General features: G+C 39.9%; 1 protein-coding gene across 1 annotated transcript; it reads right to left on the reverse strand.

The window, feature by feature from the left end:
• Nucleotides 1-13,125: 13,125 nt before the first annotated feature.
• Nucleotides 13,126-14,646, reverse strand: LOC138885568 (uncharacterized). The gene is made up of 2 exons (XM_070166528.1): nucleotides 14,505-14,646; nucleotides 13,126-13,562 (listed from the first exon to the last, which is right to left on the reverse strand). Exons 1-2 carry the CDS (start codon nucleotides 14,644-14,646, stop codon nucleotides 13,126-13,128), a joined length of 579 nt encoding a protein of 192 aa, XP_070022629.1.
• Between the last annotated feature and the right edge of the window lie 4,094 nt (nucleotides 14,647-18,740).

Here is an 18,740-nt window from a genome sequence, read left to right on the forward strand (position 1 = left end):
TTGTATTTTTTCATTTTACCTATTTAAATAATAATTTAATTTAAAATTGTCTTGTCAACATCATGACATAAAGTTGACAAGACATAAAGTTGTCTGAAATAAAGTTGACGAGACATAAAATTGTCTGAAATAAAGTTGACGAGACATAAAGTTGTCTTGTCAATATCATGATATTTAACACGTAAAATATAGCGCTATTACATAGTACGTTATGTATTTAGCGCGGTTGAACACTACGTTATGTGTGTGTTGTCTCGCCTATAAATAACGGGCTCATTGTAGTTATTTTGTGTGCTCAAAATTTACTAAAAGCAAAAACTTCATTAAAAGTAAGGTTTTTCTTTTACTAAAAGCAAATATTTCCCAAATGGCTCAACCTCTTCATCCACCAAAGTGCAATTGTGCAAAAGCATGCTTGATGCAAAACTGTTGGGACGGTGGTGAGGTTGGACGCCGTTACTGGCACTGTATGAATCAGTTTTACAAGGTCCCCGGTAAACCTATTTGTGATTTTGAGGAATGGGTTGATGAACCATGTTATCAGGATTGTTACAGAGAACAACTGCAGTTTCTTCATAATATGTGTTTAAGACAACGGGAAGTACAAAAAGAAAGCGATAGAATTATTGCAGATTTGAGGGCGAAACTGAAGGAGGTGGGAGAAGAAAAATGGAAAACACAATGGAATTGTGATGCACAAAAGGATCGTAAAGAAAAATATAAATTGGAACTTGCGGAGGTGAAGGCGAAACTAAAAGAGGTAGAAGAAGAAAAAGAACAACTGGAAGAACGATTTAAGTGGTTGGAGCGGAGAATAAATGGCAACCAGGGCTAAACATTGGCATGTATATGTTTAGTGTAATTTTCATATTTCATGTATTTTTATTATGTTGGCCTGCTATGTTTGTGTTTATGCTAGTATTTGTGCTATGTGTTTAGTAATGAACTTTTCTTTTAGTCATTGTAATGGAATTTTACTTCTTTACGACTTGTGTTTTTATTGCAGTACGAAACTAGCTACTTAACGGAGAAATCAAAAAGTAATTCACATATTATATAAAAGTTGTTTTAAATGTACATATAATGCCAAATAAAAATGAATAAAATCAGTGCGTCCCGCATCCAGTATGCCTCAACGCAGCCGCTAGCCTGAGGCGCATCGCATCCCGCCTAGGGACGCTATCAGGATCGTCATCATCAAATCGCCGCCTTATAGCCGGATGCGCCACTGCATGATCATCAGTGGTGCTGACAAGATAAGTAGAAGAGGTCATTAGTCCAGTAGAAACCTACATAAGAGTCAAAAGCTCAGAATAGCCAAGTATATAATTCGTCAGAACAATTTGAATTGTCGTACCACTATTTCCTTGGGCTCTTGAATATAATAATCAGTGGCAACCATGTCAACATCGTGTTCAGCCTTTAAAAGGAAATTAACAAAGTTATGAAAAAAAAGACAAATTATAATTCAATACGCTATGAAAATCATACCTGTGAACGTGATGATGAACCATAACTCAGCCGGCGCCCACCACTTAAATCTCGGGTCGGCCGGTCCTCATCAATGGTAGACAGGCCTGGAAAGTATGTATCCCAATCCACTCCAGAAAGTTGCGTGCCCATGATCAATAATTGACCTGACGGGGTCACCTACGAAGTCCCTAGAGTGAGATCCGTCCCAAGGCCACCCGGTATATCGGCAGGAACATAATCAGCAGGGGCCTCAACTCCCCCTTGCTGGGGACCACCTCCTCTCCGCCCACCACCACGTCGTCCGGCATCCCCGCCTCTTCGGGCACCACCACCTTGTCAGGCACCCCCACCTCGTCGGGCGCCACCACCTCGTGCCACACCAGGACCTCGCTCGTACTGATCTGACTCCATATAATCAGGTATGTGAGCCAAACGTTGATCCTCCCGGGCTCGCTGCAGTGTCCGAGCAGCCAACTCTACAAATCGACGGCTATAATCTTGCAAGGCATCCGCAGGATCTCTGATATAATCCTGCATCTGCAGTCCCATCTGGTAGACTGTGTGTAGTCCAATAGCCTGCACAACGTATAAAATATAAACTATGTATATTGCACTAAAATACTGTTATATGATGAATAATACTAGAAAACATACCAGGGCCTCGTGTCGCCCGGCGTATGGAACGTACCGACTGCCAGCCTGATGAATAGGGTTCCCGATAAAAAGTCGGGTGACGTGCTGGTACCAGTACATATACCTCTGAATATCCACCTCCTGGTTCCAAGTATGTGGGGGCGGAATCATCTCATCTCGATGGTCTCAACTCTTGATCTGCCCGGCTAACCATGCCATAAATGCGTCGTCCGCCCGGCTATGATCATTCCTCTGATAATGCGTAGGCTCCCATATAGGCCCCCTAGGTATATACTGTGGGCGGCTAAATTGCCGAAGTACCCGCTCCGAGGCATGATGCTCCACAATATCAAGGCATATGAGTGGGGCAGAAGTGCTCCAAATATATCGACCAGCCGAGCAATAAGGTGGCAGGGAAGCTATCAAATCCTCGTTGTATGGCGTCCAGATGAACTATCAAATAAGAACATGAAACGTGAGTATGCGCAACACTAAGTTAATCCACACAAGGTAAGTTTAGGTACATATTTACATATGCACCCTCTAGCAGATCCAACATATCCCTGCAAAGGGGGAGATTATGATGAGCATCATACTCTCGTAATAGTCTACGGTGGAAAACCCACCTCCTGGCTAGAGGGAGAAATGAAGGTGCTACAGTAGGAGGTAATTGTGGTCGCGATGGCTGAAACTGCAAGAACCACTCCCAGGCCCAAACCTAACATACAAAGTTGACGTAATGGTTAAGATAAAGTCTAACTAGGTAGAGTTGGAAATGATGAACACTTTATTGGAATATGTTGTCACCTGTAGAAGCGGCATAAAACTACAAACATCTCTCTAAGTGATCATGCTCGCCCGGCACATCTGCCTATACATGTAGCCGAGAACAGCAGCACCCCAGATGTAATAGGGTAACTCATCCAACAGTTGAAGATGATGCAAAAATCTAAGGCTGACGAGGTTTCCCGAAGTATTACGAAACAAGACCCCTCCAAATAGAAGAAGCAACAACAACCTCGTATAATGGGTGATATGCTCCTCTTCTATATCGTCAGTGATATCGGGGTGGAGTAGCTCCAGGTGCTATCTAATAGGGGTCAAAGCCAACCGACTAGCACCAGACGATGCAGTCTCGTCCTGAGGCCTGAAACCAGTGAGCTGGTGCAGCATGTCCAAATAATGATCATGCGACATATATCTCATAGCAATAGGCAGTGAAACGGCCATGCCATCAGCGGGCAGGCCATATAAAACCTCAATGTCCTGTAGCGTGACGGTAGTCTCGCCAATGGGCAAATGAAAAGTATGCGTCTCTGGTCGCCACCGCTCAATCAACGCCGTGATCAACGCCCAGTCAACCTGTATCCGGCCGATCTCAATAATCCTATAGAATCCCGTGGCCTGGAGGCGATGGACTACACGCTCGTGGAGAACTCTGTCATGAAGAAAATCCCACATGTCGTCCACTCTCCTAGCGTGGAGAGTTTGGGAAAGTAACTCTCCATCCCATATATGGGCGGACCTATGATCGCCCTGAAGCACTAATAGCTCACGAGAGTAAGGGTCGGGATGTATAGGCGCGTCCATGTCGTCAACTGTAAATTAAACAACATTAATTGTATGTTACTTATTAAATTATACAAAGTATATGTAACAATTTGGGTCCATGCTCGATATTTTAGGTCCAGTAGCACCAAATTTTCATGAATATTTATGTGTGTCAATTTCAATTTTTTATAATTTTGTGTGTGTTTGTTTTATAATTTAAATTCTATATTTTTAAGAGATTTAATTGTACAAAGTATATGTAACAATTTGGGTCCAGGCTCAATATTTTAGGCCCAATAGCACCAAATTTACATGAATATTTATGTGTGTTAAATTCAATTTTTTGATAATTTTGTGTGTGTTTGTTTTATAATTTAAATTCTAAATTTTTAATTATTAAATTGTACAAAGTATATGTAACAATCTGGGTTCAGGCTCAATATTTTAGGCCCAGTAGCACCAAATTTTCATGAATATTTATGTGTGTCAATTTCAATATTTTAATAATTTTGTGTGTGTTTATTTTATAATTTAAATTCTAATTTTTTTAGAGATTTAACTGTACAAAGTATATGTGACAATTGGGTTCTAGGCTAGATATTTAAGGCCTAGTAGCACCAAACTATCGTGAATATTTATGTATGTCAAATTTAATTTTTCGATTATTTTGTGTGTGTTTGTTTTATAATTTAAATTCTAAATTTGTACAAAGTATATATTTTCATGTACCATTCTAAAATTACTTAAACTACAAGGATTCTACGCTAAAATACTATACAGTTTACTACGCTAAAAGTTTCTACATTTTACTACGCTAATAAATAAACTAAATATAAACAACATATATATTTTAATCACATAACATTAAAAAATATAGCTACAACAATACTAGTTTCGCAAATAAAAAACACATAATGACATAGAAATACTAATATCTAAATACTTATATTAACATAAAAAATTAAATCTAAATTTTACACTAATATCTAAGTCCGGATAAATATAACATACTAGTTTTGCAAATACAACACAAAAGGACATGGAAACACATTCAATAGACAGTGATATACATTATTATACAAGTTTGGACATAAAATAAATCGAAATACCTCGATGTTGTGTGTGTATTGGGTGAAAATTTGAAGACGAAGGAGATAAACCACGAGTCCAGAATGCTCTACTACGATTGAGGGCCTACATTCCTGACCTTTTGTGTGACGGGAGGGGCCCACAATTTTTTTTTGGGTTGTCGAGCAGTTGGGGGTGGGGGGATCAGAAGGAGAAGGGGGGGGGGGGGGCTTGTAAAAAAATGGGGGAGGGTTCTGTCGAAGAAGAAGACGAGTTCAAATTAAACGCTATATATAGCGTATGATTTGAAAACGCTATATATAGCATTTAATTTGAACACGCTATATGAGAAGTCAAATCGTCTGACACATATAGCGTGTAACAACAACACGCTATACTTAACGGCAGACGTTACCGTTAATATATAGCGTGTTGCTATTGCACGCTATATATAGAAATGTCGTTTTTTAATACACTTATTTGTGTGTTTTGAGTCCAAACACACATTATTTAGGTTCCGGACTCCAGTCGTCTCGTTTCCTTGGCATGTAATTATATACGAACTTTCTATTATGAGAAGCGCCAGTACTGGTAACATTCTCATACCAAGGAAACATCCTGTGTGCTAAGAAGAGATCATGTTTCAAGCTCAAGCATGGGAACTTTTACCTGTCTAATAATTTTTTAAGTGATATTTACCTTCTAAAACAAAAACATATACCTCCTTCTGATACTTGGAATGGAGCTCCTATAACATTGACAATTCACGAGTAACTGGCCGAAAAAAGGATTTTTTTCCTTACGGACGACGGCACAGTTCTTCAAAGAGATAGAACAAAGGGTAACACAGTCTTTTCATATTAATTTTAATAGACTAGTGGCTACTATTGCTAAGCATTAAAAATGCTGAATAAAAAAGTAAATACCACTTTAAAAAGTAGTTACCCCACGCAATTTCTTTTTCCATCACAGATCACAAGAGAATGGTGGTTTTTCACTATCCTTTGACTTAAATGTGAGTGAAAGTTATCCAAAAATTACAAAATTTAGTTATTTTTCTTCATTTCCGCACCCAGTGAAGTGCTGGAATTACAAGTTATCCTCAAAGAGACATATAAAATTAAAATGCTATAGCAAAGATTACATTACAACGGAATTTGATATTTAAGTTTATTCATATAAGCAAAAATTAAGGATAACTAAATTGAAGAAGGTTCTGGCTCGAATGAATTAGATGAAAGAAGAAAAAGATTTGGTAAAGTTATAACATAGGTTGTATCGTTAATATTTAAGGTCATAAATGGAAAAGGGGCCAAACAGACTGGGCCATCAAAATGGCCTCAGAAGACAAGTGAAATCAGCCCACATCAAAATCTATTTTTAGCCCAGAAATCACAAGGATGAAGTATTTAGTTCCTTCTAGAACAAATACACGTATTTGTAGATAATTCACCTTTTGTTATTTTTCTTTTGTAAATACAAGTTAGTTACAAACCAGCCAATGATATATATGACAGCTGGAATTAGTTATTGGTTAGAATATTCTTTCTCTGCGTCTTCTTTCATGTATATATACAGAGCCTTGTACAGAAAATTATACACAGAAATACAATACAGAAGAAAAAGTTTTCTAATTCCTCTGAAATCCAATATGGTATCTGATCACGTCCAAATGCACACCTCAAAGGAGGTATGACATGACCGTATGCAATAATAAAACCCAACTAAGAGTCGGGATCGAATCCTCTGGGAGCTAAAATGGGAGTTAGGAGTATATATTTGGAATGAGGAAGTGAAGTATCTAGAATGCAATTTCACAATGAGGTTTTTGTTTCTATATCTAATATTACTCTAAAGAATGCAAATTAAAGATATAAGACTAGAGATAATTATTTTTAGGGTTTTCCAAATATATAAAAAGCCTAGGGTTGTGACCATGACCTAGGTGTTTGCATAATGAGATGAAAACTTTTATGCTCATTTTGTTGATTGGGGTGTATTATAGCTTACAATACTATGTTACCCACTCAATACCTCTCGGTCAGAGAGTGGTTTTACCCAATTTGGCTTTCTCAAGACCAAATGGGTATTTGCCAAAACGGTTGATAAGAGCTCAAGTCGGGTTGTTACTATCTCTAGGTTGAACCCTTTAATTAGGTTAATCAATCTCTCAATTGACTCAATTCCTTGTTAACTAAGTTAACCTAGACTAGGTCTCTCTTTCTCAACAAGAGACCAAGACAAATAGACATGAATCAATATTTGCAACCATCAATTCTACAATTGAATCATCAACTAAGCTAAATAATAAACATACAATCATAAACAAGCATCAAATTAATTACCCATAAGGTTTACACACTAGGGTTGTATTTCAATCCTAGTAAAAATCTAGCTACTCATAGTGGGTGTTGAAGAAAATAAAGAAGAAAAGATAATAAAACTCATATTGGAAGATAAAAATAGAGAAATCTAATGTTAAATCACCAAAATAAGCTAAAGTTTTTTAAAACAACAAAGAAAAACGGCTACATTACTTCAGAGATTCAAAACTTGACCTAAGTTTGTGAAACACGTCTATTTATACAAAACTAAAAATCTCGGACAAAAATGCCCATCGGGAGGTTCTACGGCCGCACAATTCCATGTGCGGTCCACAGATTTCTACATCTGACAGGAATTGGAGCTCTGCGGCCACACAATTCTGAACTGCGACCGCGAGGCAACTCTTCTGCGATCTGCAGATTTAGGAGAGGCTCTGGACTTGGTCTTATTGCACACTCTCTGATCTTCAACTCTTAGCTCATCTTTGAGGCCGCACAATTCATGTGCGGTTCGCAAATCGCACAATGTCTGCTAGATCTTCCTCCTTTGTTTGCGCCGCAGATGGAAATGTCCATAATTTCTTTTGCAACCGTAGATTTTCTTCTACGGACCGCACAGTTGTGCCCTGCGCCTTTCATTACCTTGTGCCTCGCACTACTTCTTTTTGAGTCGGATTTCATCTTGGGAGATCATTTTCTATTATTCCTGCAATTTCGCACAATTCTATTAGTTTTGGGAACACAATTCAATGCTTTTTGATTAAAACAAAAGCTAAAAGGTGCTAATAAGCAGTCAAAATTCTCACTTATCAACTCCCCCAAACTTAAGTCTTTGCTTGTCCTCAAGCAAATAAATAGTTCCCACCTCCAAAAGTTAAGGGACATTACAGCTAGCTACTGGTGAGCCATTCACACCTCAGTTGGGAGCAACAATTACCCACATTACTCGTGCATTATTGACAAGGCGACAAGTTAAAACATTTATGTACATATAGCTCTAATGTGACATTCGAGCATCAAGAGTTGATTTTACTCATCATGGACTCTCGCTCTATCTTGTAGGTCATGGTGGACTCCAAACTCTTCCTCCTCTACTTTCCATTTGCCAATCTCACTTAAGAATTTAACACTCAATTCAAAGATTTATGAAAGGCTCACTCATCTCTCTCAAGAGAATGTCACAAGTACGGCTTGAAGTACCATAGGATTGCTCCTATAGATTACCACTAATATAAGCTCACTCGGCTCAAAATCAAGTAGGGCTTCTTTCGGGATGTAATGAAGGCTTTTGGATTAGGGATTGATACAATATGGGTAAGTGGTTAAACCTTCCCTAAGCACTCCATCTTTCAATTCTCGGCTCACACTTTGCCAATTCCTTAAGGCATTTTCTTTTCCACGGGGGACTAGAGAGACTTAACATCACTCTTTCTTGATCATTACATTTATACTTCTCCATGTTTAGGATCATTGTTTTTCTTTGAATCCCTTCAACTCTTCCATTTATTCACTTTTTGCATTTCTCTTTTTGTTCTTTTCTTTTCTTTGCCTTTCCGTCTCATTATTTCTTTTCTCTTTTTATGCCTTGATACCTTTTTCAACTTCCTCTTCTCTCCCCCAAACTTACATTTTTAGCCACTTGTTTCACATGAATGTTAAGGAAAGCTCGGATGCCAAGAGAGGGTTACGATAGAATGGGTAAAGGCTTGTAATATGGTTTTCAAATGAGAAAGGCTAAAGGATACAAGGGGTTGACTAGGGATGACATCATTGGTAGGCAATAGAAAACTCAAACGGGCCAATTAAGGCCTACAATCACTTCTTAAGCCAAGCAAAACTTAGGATTTTGCTTTAAAATACATTCAGGGCAAGTTCTAGACCTTCCGCACGGATACTTGGACTAGCAACAAAGCATCTCACCCCTCACTCAATTAAAGAGGATGGAGTCGAGGGCCCACAACGACCACATTCAAGATTGAAGATCACTATGGTTCAATTAGACCACTAGATGGTATCAAAGTCAACACAAGAGTCACAAAGTCAGTAACTAGAGCTATTTCCTTTTAGAAACCTTATCTCTAACCATAAGCACGTAGTTAAATGTGTTGGTGCCAAATGAAGCATGTTTGATTCTTCGAGTTTGACTCAATTAGGTCTTTTTATTCATTACTACTACTGTTATTACCTAAACACCAAACAGACTCATTCCCTTAAAAAGATTGTCACGCCATCCATCATTGGGACGAGTCACCCGGTTCACATAACAACTACCTTTGGAAAGAACCGTGCCATTAAGAAAACCAAAGGCTTATTATCTACTGAAACATAAAAAGAAGCTACTAAATCAAAAAGAAGCTAACAAATCAAACACTAACTAATAAGGAAATAAACATAAAGAAGCTACAAAGCAAAAACTATTGAAAACATAATGAATATACATAATGAGAGAGAAAGAGACAATATATACATAATGAGAGAAGAGAGAGAATATATACATAATGAGAAAGAAAAAGAAATAGTATCAAGCTAAGTGCATGCCAAATGTCTCAAAATTGTCAAATAAGAACAAATAAACCCCCCCCCCCCTAAATAAAAATAAGCATTGTCCCTAATGCTTAACAAAATAAGAATAAAGGAAGGGAATGAGTGAAGAAGACTCCATATGGCTCCATGGACATCTATGTGTCCCCAGCAATGTCACCGCCCTCAGGCTCCAACTGGATCTCATCATCTTCAATTCTGGGAGTGGACTGGTTGGTGAACTTCTAAAGCACTGCCTTGGCAGTGTCGACAACCAGGTCTGGCTCCTCGGACTGGACAGCTGGTGCTAATGGTGCTGATGCGGCTGAGGGTGCTGTAAGACCCGGATCAATCAGCATATCAAATGGGAGATTTTCGGCTGCTACAATCTTGGTCACCTACCTCCGGAGCTTGTCAATTGACTTCTTGGTAGTCTGGGACTTTCTCATTTTCTTTAATTCTTTTTCCAACTCCTCAATCACTGACCCATGTTGTACCAAAGTGTTCATGGTGGTAATTTGGTTCTCCACGAGCTTCTTCAATGTATCTTCCACCGTCAGGGAAACTTGAGGTGCCTGAATAGAGGACTGTGCTGCAATAGTACTAGATAAGTCAGACAGCTTTGCAGTAGCTATCTACATCTAGTTGTTAAGGCTCGCCAGTGTCTGGGAGATACACAGCGCAGAAAGTAGAACAATAGGCATGGGCACCGGCTTCAAAGCTGAGGTGGAACCTGTAACAGGGATTACAGTAGTAGAAATTGAAGATGGTAGGGGAGGCATAACTGCAGCACTAGAGGAAGGCTCGACCGAAGAGGATGGAACATCAACTGCCTCCGCAACTACCACAATTGGCTCATCAAACTGGCATGTGGTGGTAGCCGTCTGGCTTTTTCTCTTAGAGTTGTTAGTATCCATCAATGAATACCGTGAGAAAGGCTTTTTCGGCCGCACCTTTATGTCATAATCCCTCAGATCTACTTACATATGTGAGATACTCTATGATAGTGTCGGGATACGGGCATGAAGAGTCATCTTGATGAGCAATCACTGAGATGTTGGTCGACATCACGGCACCCATATTGATTGGGTACCCAGCCATGATAGAAGCAACTAGAACTGCCTGAGGAATCAAAAGATGTCTTATTCTAGCTCGGGTCTAGTCTGCTATAGATAAAGGTTTTCCATCCTTTTGCCTCGAAACTAAGAGTGATCCTCTGGATGGGCATCCCTGCTGTGATCCTTGGTAGTGGCGGTCCTGGTGCAGCTATAATCTCTACTAACCAAGGACGAGTTGCATCACCAAGTGCACACTTCTCTAAGTACTCTGTGGGCTCGACATGATCAAATCCCAAGTATGTGTTCTATGTGTGCTGATCAAAGTACACTTTGAAGTTTCTCACTTCCATCACCTTTATCCCTTTTTTGATATGCGCCATGTTGGTGTAGCATTCCCAGACAAAGTACTATTTTGCATCCATTACGCTCTGCGTAAACCACATCCACCATTTTTGTTCTCTGAGTTGTCTCAATACTGTAGGGTTGTACTTCTCCAAATCTTTCAAATGAAACTATCATTCAAGAGTGAGCTACCTCACTGGCCACCAAGTGCGGAAACTGGTGAAGATAGCCAAACTAACAAACCGGTCCTCCCAGAACTCTTTCTTCTTCGACCTTTCAAGGCCGGTAGTTGTGGCATCACCCCATCTACCATCATTTGGAATGTCCTTAGCTATAGTATCTGGTGCCTCGGGGACATGTGTAGTGGGTGGCGCAGAAGCCTGACTAGCACTTTCTGAACCCTCGAAAATGCTCTCAGATGTGCATGACTCGTCCCTGAGTTAATATCTCTCTAGCGGCTTTGACTAGACATCTGGTTTCTCTTGAGTCGATTTGTCCTCCGATGCTTCCCTAGACAGGACATAGAACTCGACTCGTAGGGCTCTGTACCTCTCCTTTTGTCGGTTGTAGCCTTCTTTGACATTATTTTTGTAGGTCGAGGGGTAAAACACTCTTGCCTCGACCCCTGGAAGGTTCGCCCCTCCCTTTGGAGGTGTCGCCTCTGCCTCTATATTGAACCATTTTATGTACCAAGCAAAGGCAGTTGTTAGTTGCAATTCAAGTTCAAACAGACAAGAACACACAAGAGAAGACAATGAAGACATGAAACATGCTTGTAGGATAAGAATATACGATCCGCAGATCTTTGAGAGCCGCAGATTAGGCCTTACGGACCGCACAATTTTCTTATGGCCGCATATGTGGATTGCAGTCCACACTCTTTTCATTGCAGTCGCAACTCAAAAGTCCAAAATATTCCAACTCTCTATTAACAAAGAATTAGATTTTTAGCAGCCGCAATCTGTTTTCTGCGATCCACACAATTTGTCTTGTTGTCGCACATGTGGGTCACCAAATTGTCAACTCTATGATAACAGGACAAAGGTTGTTCTACGAATGCAATGGGATTTTTGCGGTTCGTACAATTTTCTTGCGGCCGCAGAACCCGTCCTTACTAAAGTACCCTAGATTCAACTTCTATGGACCACACAATTTCTTGTGCGACCGCAGATTTCAAACAATTACAAACAGATTTCTAGGGTTAGCAGTTTTTGCACAAATTTTGACATGGTAACAATGCAAAAGCATAAAAATCTATTGACCCATTCCCCATAGAGCATATACTAGTTGACCCACTGTAGATGTAGCCCACATGGTTGTACAGTTTAGTTCTACAGACAAATGGCCTAAAATTAACTAAAAAGCTATAAATTAAACTAAAAATTGAAAAAATTCTAGCAAGTAATTGAAGCATACTAGATATGAGGGAGTGCAAGAAATGAGTGATCATAATTGTTGAGTGTGTGGGCAGATAATTCCTAGAGATTTCAATTTTAGTGCTTTGTATGTGCTCAGAGAGGGAAAAATGTAACAGTAGCCTTAAGCCTCTTATTTATACTTATCAATGTTTTCAAAGGGAAGAAGGAGTAAGTGTGTCCGCAGAATTCCAATTGCGAACCACACTCTGTTACCTTTTAAGCTTAAACCAACATTTTGTCTGCGGTCCGCAGAAATTTTTGTGCGACCACAGATCCCTGTTGCGGACCGCAGATTTTGTGTTGCAGTTGCAGATCGAGCATTTCTCTTTCAAACCAACTTGAGAGAGTTGTTATTTTTCATCTTCCATTTGTGCGGCCCGTAAGTCATTTGTGCGGCCGCAAAGCACTTTTGCTGCAGCAACCAAAATTGTGTGATCGCACATTGCACTTGCGGTCCGCAATCTTTTCAACACTTAACCAAATATTTTGTCCACAATGTTTGTAAGGCACACTCATTCTTGCAGCACACTTCAAATCAAGTTAGTACAAAAAAAAACCTAACTACAAGAGAAACAAAGAAAAGAAAAATAAACTTGGCTTGCCTCCCAAAAAGCGCTAGATATAACATCGTGACACGATGCAGAATACCATCAAGTGAAGTGAATGACTGCCATGACGTGGCCATCTCCAACTTTTCCCAAATAATGCTTCACCTAGTGACCATTGTCTCAGAATAACTTATTGTTTTCGTTCTTCAAGTACAATGCACCAAAAGGTGTCATACCCACTCCATTTAGACATTAACTTCTTGGGAAACATCCTCAATGGTGAGTTGAACAACACAAGATCTCCCTTATTGAACTCTTTGTTCCAAATATACTTGTCATGAAAAGATTTCACCTTCTCTTTGTATAAGGACGAACTTGTGTATGCATGGTACCAGAACTCATCCAATTCATTCAAATGTGCAACCCTCAAATTAGCGGCTACATCCCAATCAAGATTCAACTTCTTTAGAGCCCACATGGCTTTATGCTCAAGTTCCACCGGAAGATGACAAGATTTTCCGAACACCAATCGGTACAGATACATTCCAATAGGTGTTTTGTAAGCCGCCCGATAAGCCCATAATACATTATCAAGTTTCTTGGACCAATCCGTCCGGTTAGCATTAACTGTTTTGGATAAAATACTCTTTATATCCTAGTTGGAGACTTCCACTTGACCGCTTTCTTGTGGATGATAGGGAGTCATGACTTTATGAGTAAAAACATACTTGCTAAGTAAAGTGTCAAAAGCCTTGTTGAAAAAATGTAACCCACCATCCCTTATGATAGCCCGCGGAGTACCAAACCATGTGAAAATATTCTTCTTCAAGAATGCCACCACACTTCTCGCCTCGTTGTTGGGTAGAGCAACGGCCTCAAACCATTTGGACATATAATCAACTGTAACCAAGATGTAGGTGTTTCCACAAGAACTCACAAAAGGACCCATGAAGTCAATACCCCACACATCGAAAATATCAATATCCAAAATGGTGGTAAGGGACATTTTATTTTTCTTTGAGATTCCATCGGCCCTTTGACATTCATCACATCTTTTACCTAGATCACTTGCATCCTTATAAAGAATGGGCTAATAGAAACCACAACTAAGCACTTTGGTTGTCGTTCTCGCTCCACCATGATGACCTCCATAAGGCGAAGAATGACAAACCCTAAGAATTTCTCCTTGCTCTTCTTCTGCTACACATCTTCTAATTACCCCATCCGTATAAATATGGAAAAGGTATGGTACATCCCAATAATAATCTTTACAATAATGTTTGAGCTTCTTCCTTTGGTTTGAAGAGAACTCATCCGGGGTGATGCCACACATAAGAAAATTTGCTAGATCCACGAATCATGGTACATCTTTCATTGAAATAGCCAAGAGTTGCTCATTGGGGAAGGAATCATTGATTTCAAGGCCATTATGCGGCCTACCCTCCTCCTCCTAATGAGACAAGTAGTCTGCCACTTGATTTTCACTCCCTTTTCGATCTTGAATGTCAATATCAAACTTTTGCAACAAAAGCACCTATCTCATCAACCGAGATTTAGAATCTTTCTTACTCATAAAATAATGAAGTGCTGCATGATCCGTGTGGACAATCACTTTTGCACCCATCAAATACGAGCGGAACTTCTCAATGGCAAACACAATGGCAAGGAGCTCTTTCTCCGTAACAGTATAGTTAACTTGGGCACTATTCATGGTCTTACTAGCATAGTAGACCGGATGAAAAATCTTGTTGATGTGTTTCCCCAAAATAGCTCCACCGCTACGTCACTTACATTGTACATGATCTCAAAAGGGATAATCCAATTTGGAGCGGTGATGATGAGAGTAGTCGTCAACTTGAACTTTAGCAATTCAAAAGCTCTCATGTTATCATCATTGGAGTTAAACTTAGCATCCTTATTGAGAAGCTTGCACAACGGGTTCACCACCTTAGAAAAATCCTTGATGAAGTGTGGGTAAAACCCCACGTGACCTAAGAAACTTCGCACGCTATTTACCGAAGTTGGGGATGAAAGTTTAGAAATTACCTCAATCTTTGCCTTGTCAACTTTAATTCCATTTTTTGAGATTTTATAGCCAAGGACAATGCCTTCCTCGACCATGAAATGACATTTATCCCAATTTAGCACCATATTTGTTTCTTCACATCTTGCCTACACTTTACCCAAGTTTGCGAGACAATCGTCAAAAGAATTCCCGACCACCGAGAAGTCATCCATAAAAATTTCAAGGTAATACTCCACCATCTCCATGAAGATAGCTATCATACACCTTTGAAAAGTCGTCGGTACATTGCACAAACCAAATGGCATCCGCTTGAAAGAAAAAGTACCATAGGGACATGTAAAGGTTGTTTTCTCTTGATCCTCCGGAGCAATAAGAATTTGGTTGTACCCTGAATACCCATCAAGAAAACAATAGAAAGCACGACCATCTAATCTATCAAGCATTTGATATAGGAAGGGAAGTGGAAAATGATCCTTCCTTGTGACTTTGTTGAGCTTATGATAGTCCATGCACACTCTCCAACCGATCAGTTTTCTTGTATGAATCAACTCATTCTTGTCATTGGTGACCACCATCATACCACCCTTCTTTGAAACACATTGAACTGGAGAAGTCCATGAACTATCGGAGATGGGGTAGACAACCCCGACATCCAACCACTTGATAATCTCCTTCTTGACAATCTCTTGCATAGCCTCATTGAGTCTCCTTTGATGTTCAATAGTTGGTTTGTCACCTTCCTCCAAGTTGATCTTATGCATGCAAAATGCGGGCTTATTCCCCGAATATCCGCCAATGTCCACCCAATAGCCTTCTTCCTCTTTTTTTGCACTGCCAATGTAGAATCTACCTGCACGTTAGTCAAATAAGAGGAAAGAATAACCAGTAAAGTAGAAGAAGAGCCAAGAAATTCATACCGAAGATGTGGATACAATGGATTCAACTCCAAGATAGGAGGCTCTTCGATTGAAGGCTTTGTAGGGGGAGTTGTTCTATTTTCAAGATCCAAGGACAATTTTCGGGGTTCATAGTTGTACGACCCCATTACTTGCAAAGAGTCACACATTCCACGAAGCCATCCATCTCGTCATCATCAAAGTTGAGCAAGACGACCTCCAACATATTATCAACATTGATCATTGTACTTGTTTCATCCACAATAATATCGGTCACCAAGTCCACAAAAGAGCACACCTCATTGCTATTGGGTTGCCTCGTGGACTTACACACATGGAAAACTACCTTTTCATCACCAACCCGAAAAGTAAGTTCTTCGGCTTCAACATCACAAAGAGCCTTCTCGTAGCAAGTAAAGGTCTTCCAAGAATAATCGGCACCTAACAATCGACTTCACAATCGAGAATGACAAAATCCGATGGAAGAATGAATTTATCAACCCGAACCAAAACATCTTCAATCACTCCCAAAGGTCCCTTCATAGTACGATCGGCCATTTGAAATCTCATAGAAGTGGGCCTTGGTTGTTCAATTCCCAATGTGTTGAAAATCGAATAGGGCATCAAATTTATACTTGCCCCAATATCACAAAGAGCTTTAGCAAACTCGGCACTTCTAATTGTACAAGGAATCATGAAAGCACCGGGATCCTCCAACTTGGGAGCCATTGAATACACAATTGCACTCATTTGATGAGTGACTTTGATAGTTTCAAAATTCATGGACCGCTTCTTTGTCAAAAGATCCTTCATGAACTTTGCATAATCGGGCATTTGTTCTAAGGCTTCGACTAATGGCACATCGATTGAGAGACTCTTCATCATTTGAATAAACTTCTTGAATTGGCTATCATCATTTTTCTTGGCAAGTCTTTAAGGGTATGGAGGTAGAGGCTTAGGCAATGGTGCCTTAGCCTTTTGTACTACCGTTTCCGATATGTCAATGTGATCTCTAGACGGGTTAACCACCTCTTGATTCTCTTCCACACTATCATCAATATCAATATGAACCTTATTATTAGATTGCTCAACATTGTTCGGGATCTCCTCTTCTCGTACCACTTGCTCTTCATCCACAAGTTGTTTTTGGTTTGGGGTAGGTGCATTCCCACCTTTTCCACTTCTTGTAGTAACAACCATGGCATACCCCATGTTGTTACCACCCTTTGGGTTTGCTACATTGTCACTTGGTAGTGCCCGCTTAGGACAAGTATTTAGAGCTTGAGATATTTGCCCTATTTGAACCTCTAAGTTGCGGATTGATGTGTTGTGTGAGGCAAGTTGGGCATCCAAATCGACATTCTTTTCCATCATTTGTTTGAACATATTCTCAATATGCCCCATTTCATTGTTGGAAGAACTTGGTCCATGGGAAGGATAAGTAAGCGGGTTGCTCGGTTGTTGATACATCGGGGGGCTTTAAAAACCCGACCACCGGTTACCTTGATTATTGTTCTATCTCCCTTGGTTGTTAACCACCCAATTTAATTGATTATTGCCACTCCAATTTCCTTGATTGTTGTTGTTATGCCAATTTCCTTGATTGTTGCCACCACTCTAATTACCTTGATTGCTTGAGTTCCAGTTACTTTGATTGTTTTGAGGTCGCCATTGTTATTGATTCGGGCCTTGGAAGTTGTTTCTTTGCCCTTGAAAGTTGTTCACATATTGCACCTCCTCTTATTGTTCATTATAAGAGTCATCTTGATCAAACCGACTATCCTCTTGAACATAATTTTCCACTCCATTTTGCATTTGTGGACCCTTTACTCTTCTCTTGTTTACCATCATGTTCACCCCTTCCATTGCATTGACTTGCTTAGGATTTTGCACTTGATAAAGTTGCGCCTTTTCTAGTTGATTCATGGTAGTAGTCAACTCAGCAATGGCTTGCCAATGGTCATGCAACTCTTTTTAGATATGAATCATGTTTGAATCACCTTGTGGAACATTATCCCGAGATTGCCATTCCGATGATGTTTCCGCCATTTTATCCAAAATCCCACAAGCCTCCGCATACGACGTAGTCATGAAATTTCCACCGGCAAGTTGATTCACCACACATTGGTTGGTCGTGTTAATTCCACAATAGAAAGTTTGTTGAATCATATTCTCCGTCATATCGTTGTTGGGACATTCTTTGACCATTGTTCTATACCGCTCCCATATCTCGTGTAGCGGTTCATTGGGCTATTGCTTGAATGCTAAAATCTCATCTCTAAGAGTAGCCATATGCCCGGGAGAGAAGAACTTAGCAACAAATTTCTCCGCCAACTCATCCCAAGTACAAATAGAATAGTTCGCCAATCGTTCCATCCAATCTAAGGCTTTCCCCCATAGAGAGAAGGGAAAAAGCCTTAGCCTCAAAGCATCCTCGGAGACATTTGTTTGTTTACTCACCCAACAAGTGTCTGCAAACCCCTTTAAGTGTTTGTATGCATTTTGACTTGGAGCCCCGATGAAGAAACCTCGTTGCTATAGTAAAGTGAGCATCACATTGGTGATTTGAAAGTTGCCCGCCCTAATACAAGGAGGGACTATTGCACTTACATACCCTTCATTGGGCAACACCCAGTTTGGAGTCGCTCGTGGCGGAGGTGGGGGTGGAACTGGGATATTGTCATGAGGTGTTTGACCTCTTCTATTATCTTGAGATTCAAGAGGAACCTATTCAACTTGGTCATCTTCAATGTCTGCATCCCCCAAAGGCATGTTTCCAAGTTCATTGTTGTTCGCCGTCATACTTGTACCTATAGTTGATTCACACAAATTAGTAAAACGGAAGGAAAATAAGATAATCCACACACAAACCCAAATATATAG

The sequence above is a fragment of the Nicotiana sylvestris genome, chromosome 2 (assembly GCF_000393655.2).
Source record: "Nicotiana sylvestris chromosome 2, ASM39365v2, whole genome shotgun sequence".
NCBI lineage: Eukaryota > Viridiplantae > Streptophyta > Magnoliopsida > Solanales > Solanaceae > Nicotiana > Nicotiana sylvestris.

Coding starts and splice junctions, on each gene's coding strand:
- LOC138885568 (XM_070166528.1), bottom strand. CDS start 14,646: ATGAATAGTGCCCAAGTTAACTATACTGTTACGGAGAAAGAGCTCCTT. Junction 13,563..14,504: donor AGCACTTCATTATTTTATGA/GTAAGAAAGATT, acceptor TATCCAAAACAG/TTAATGCTAACCGGACGGAT.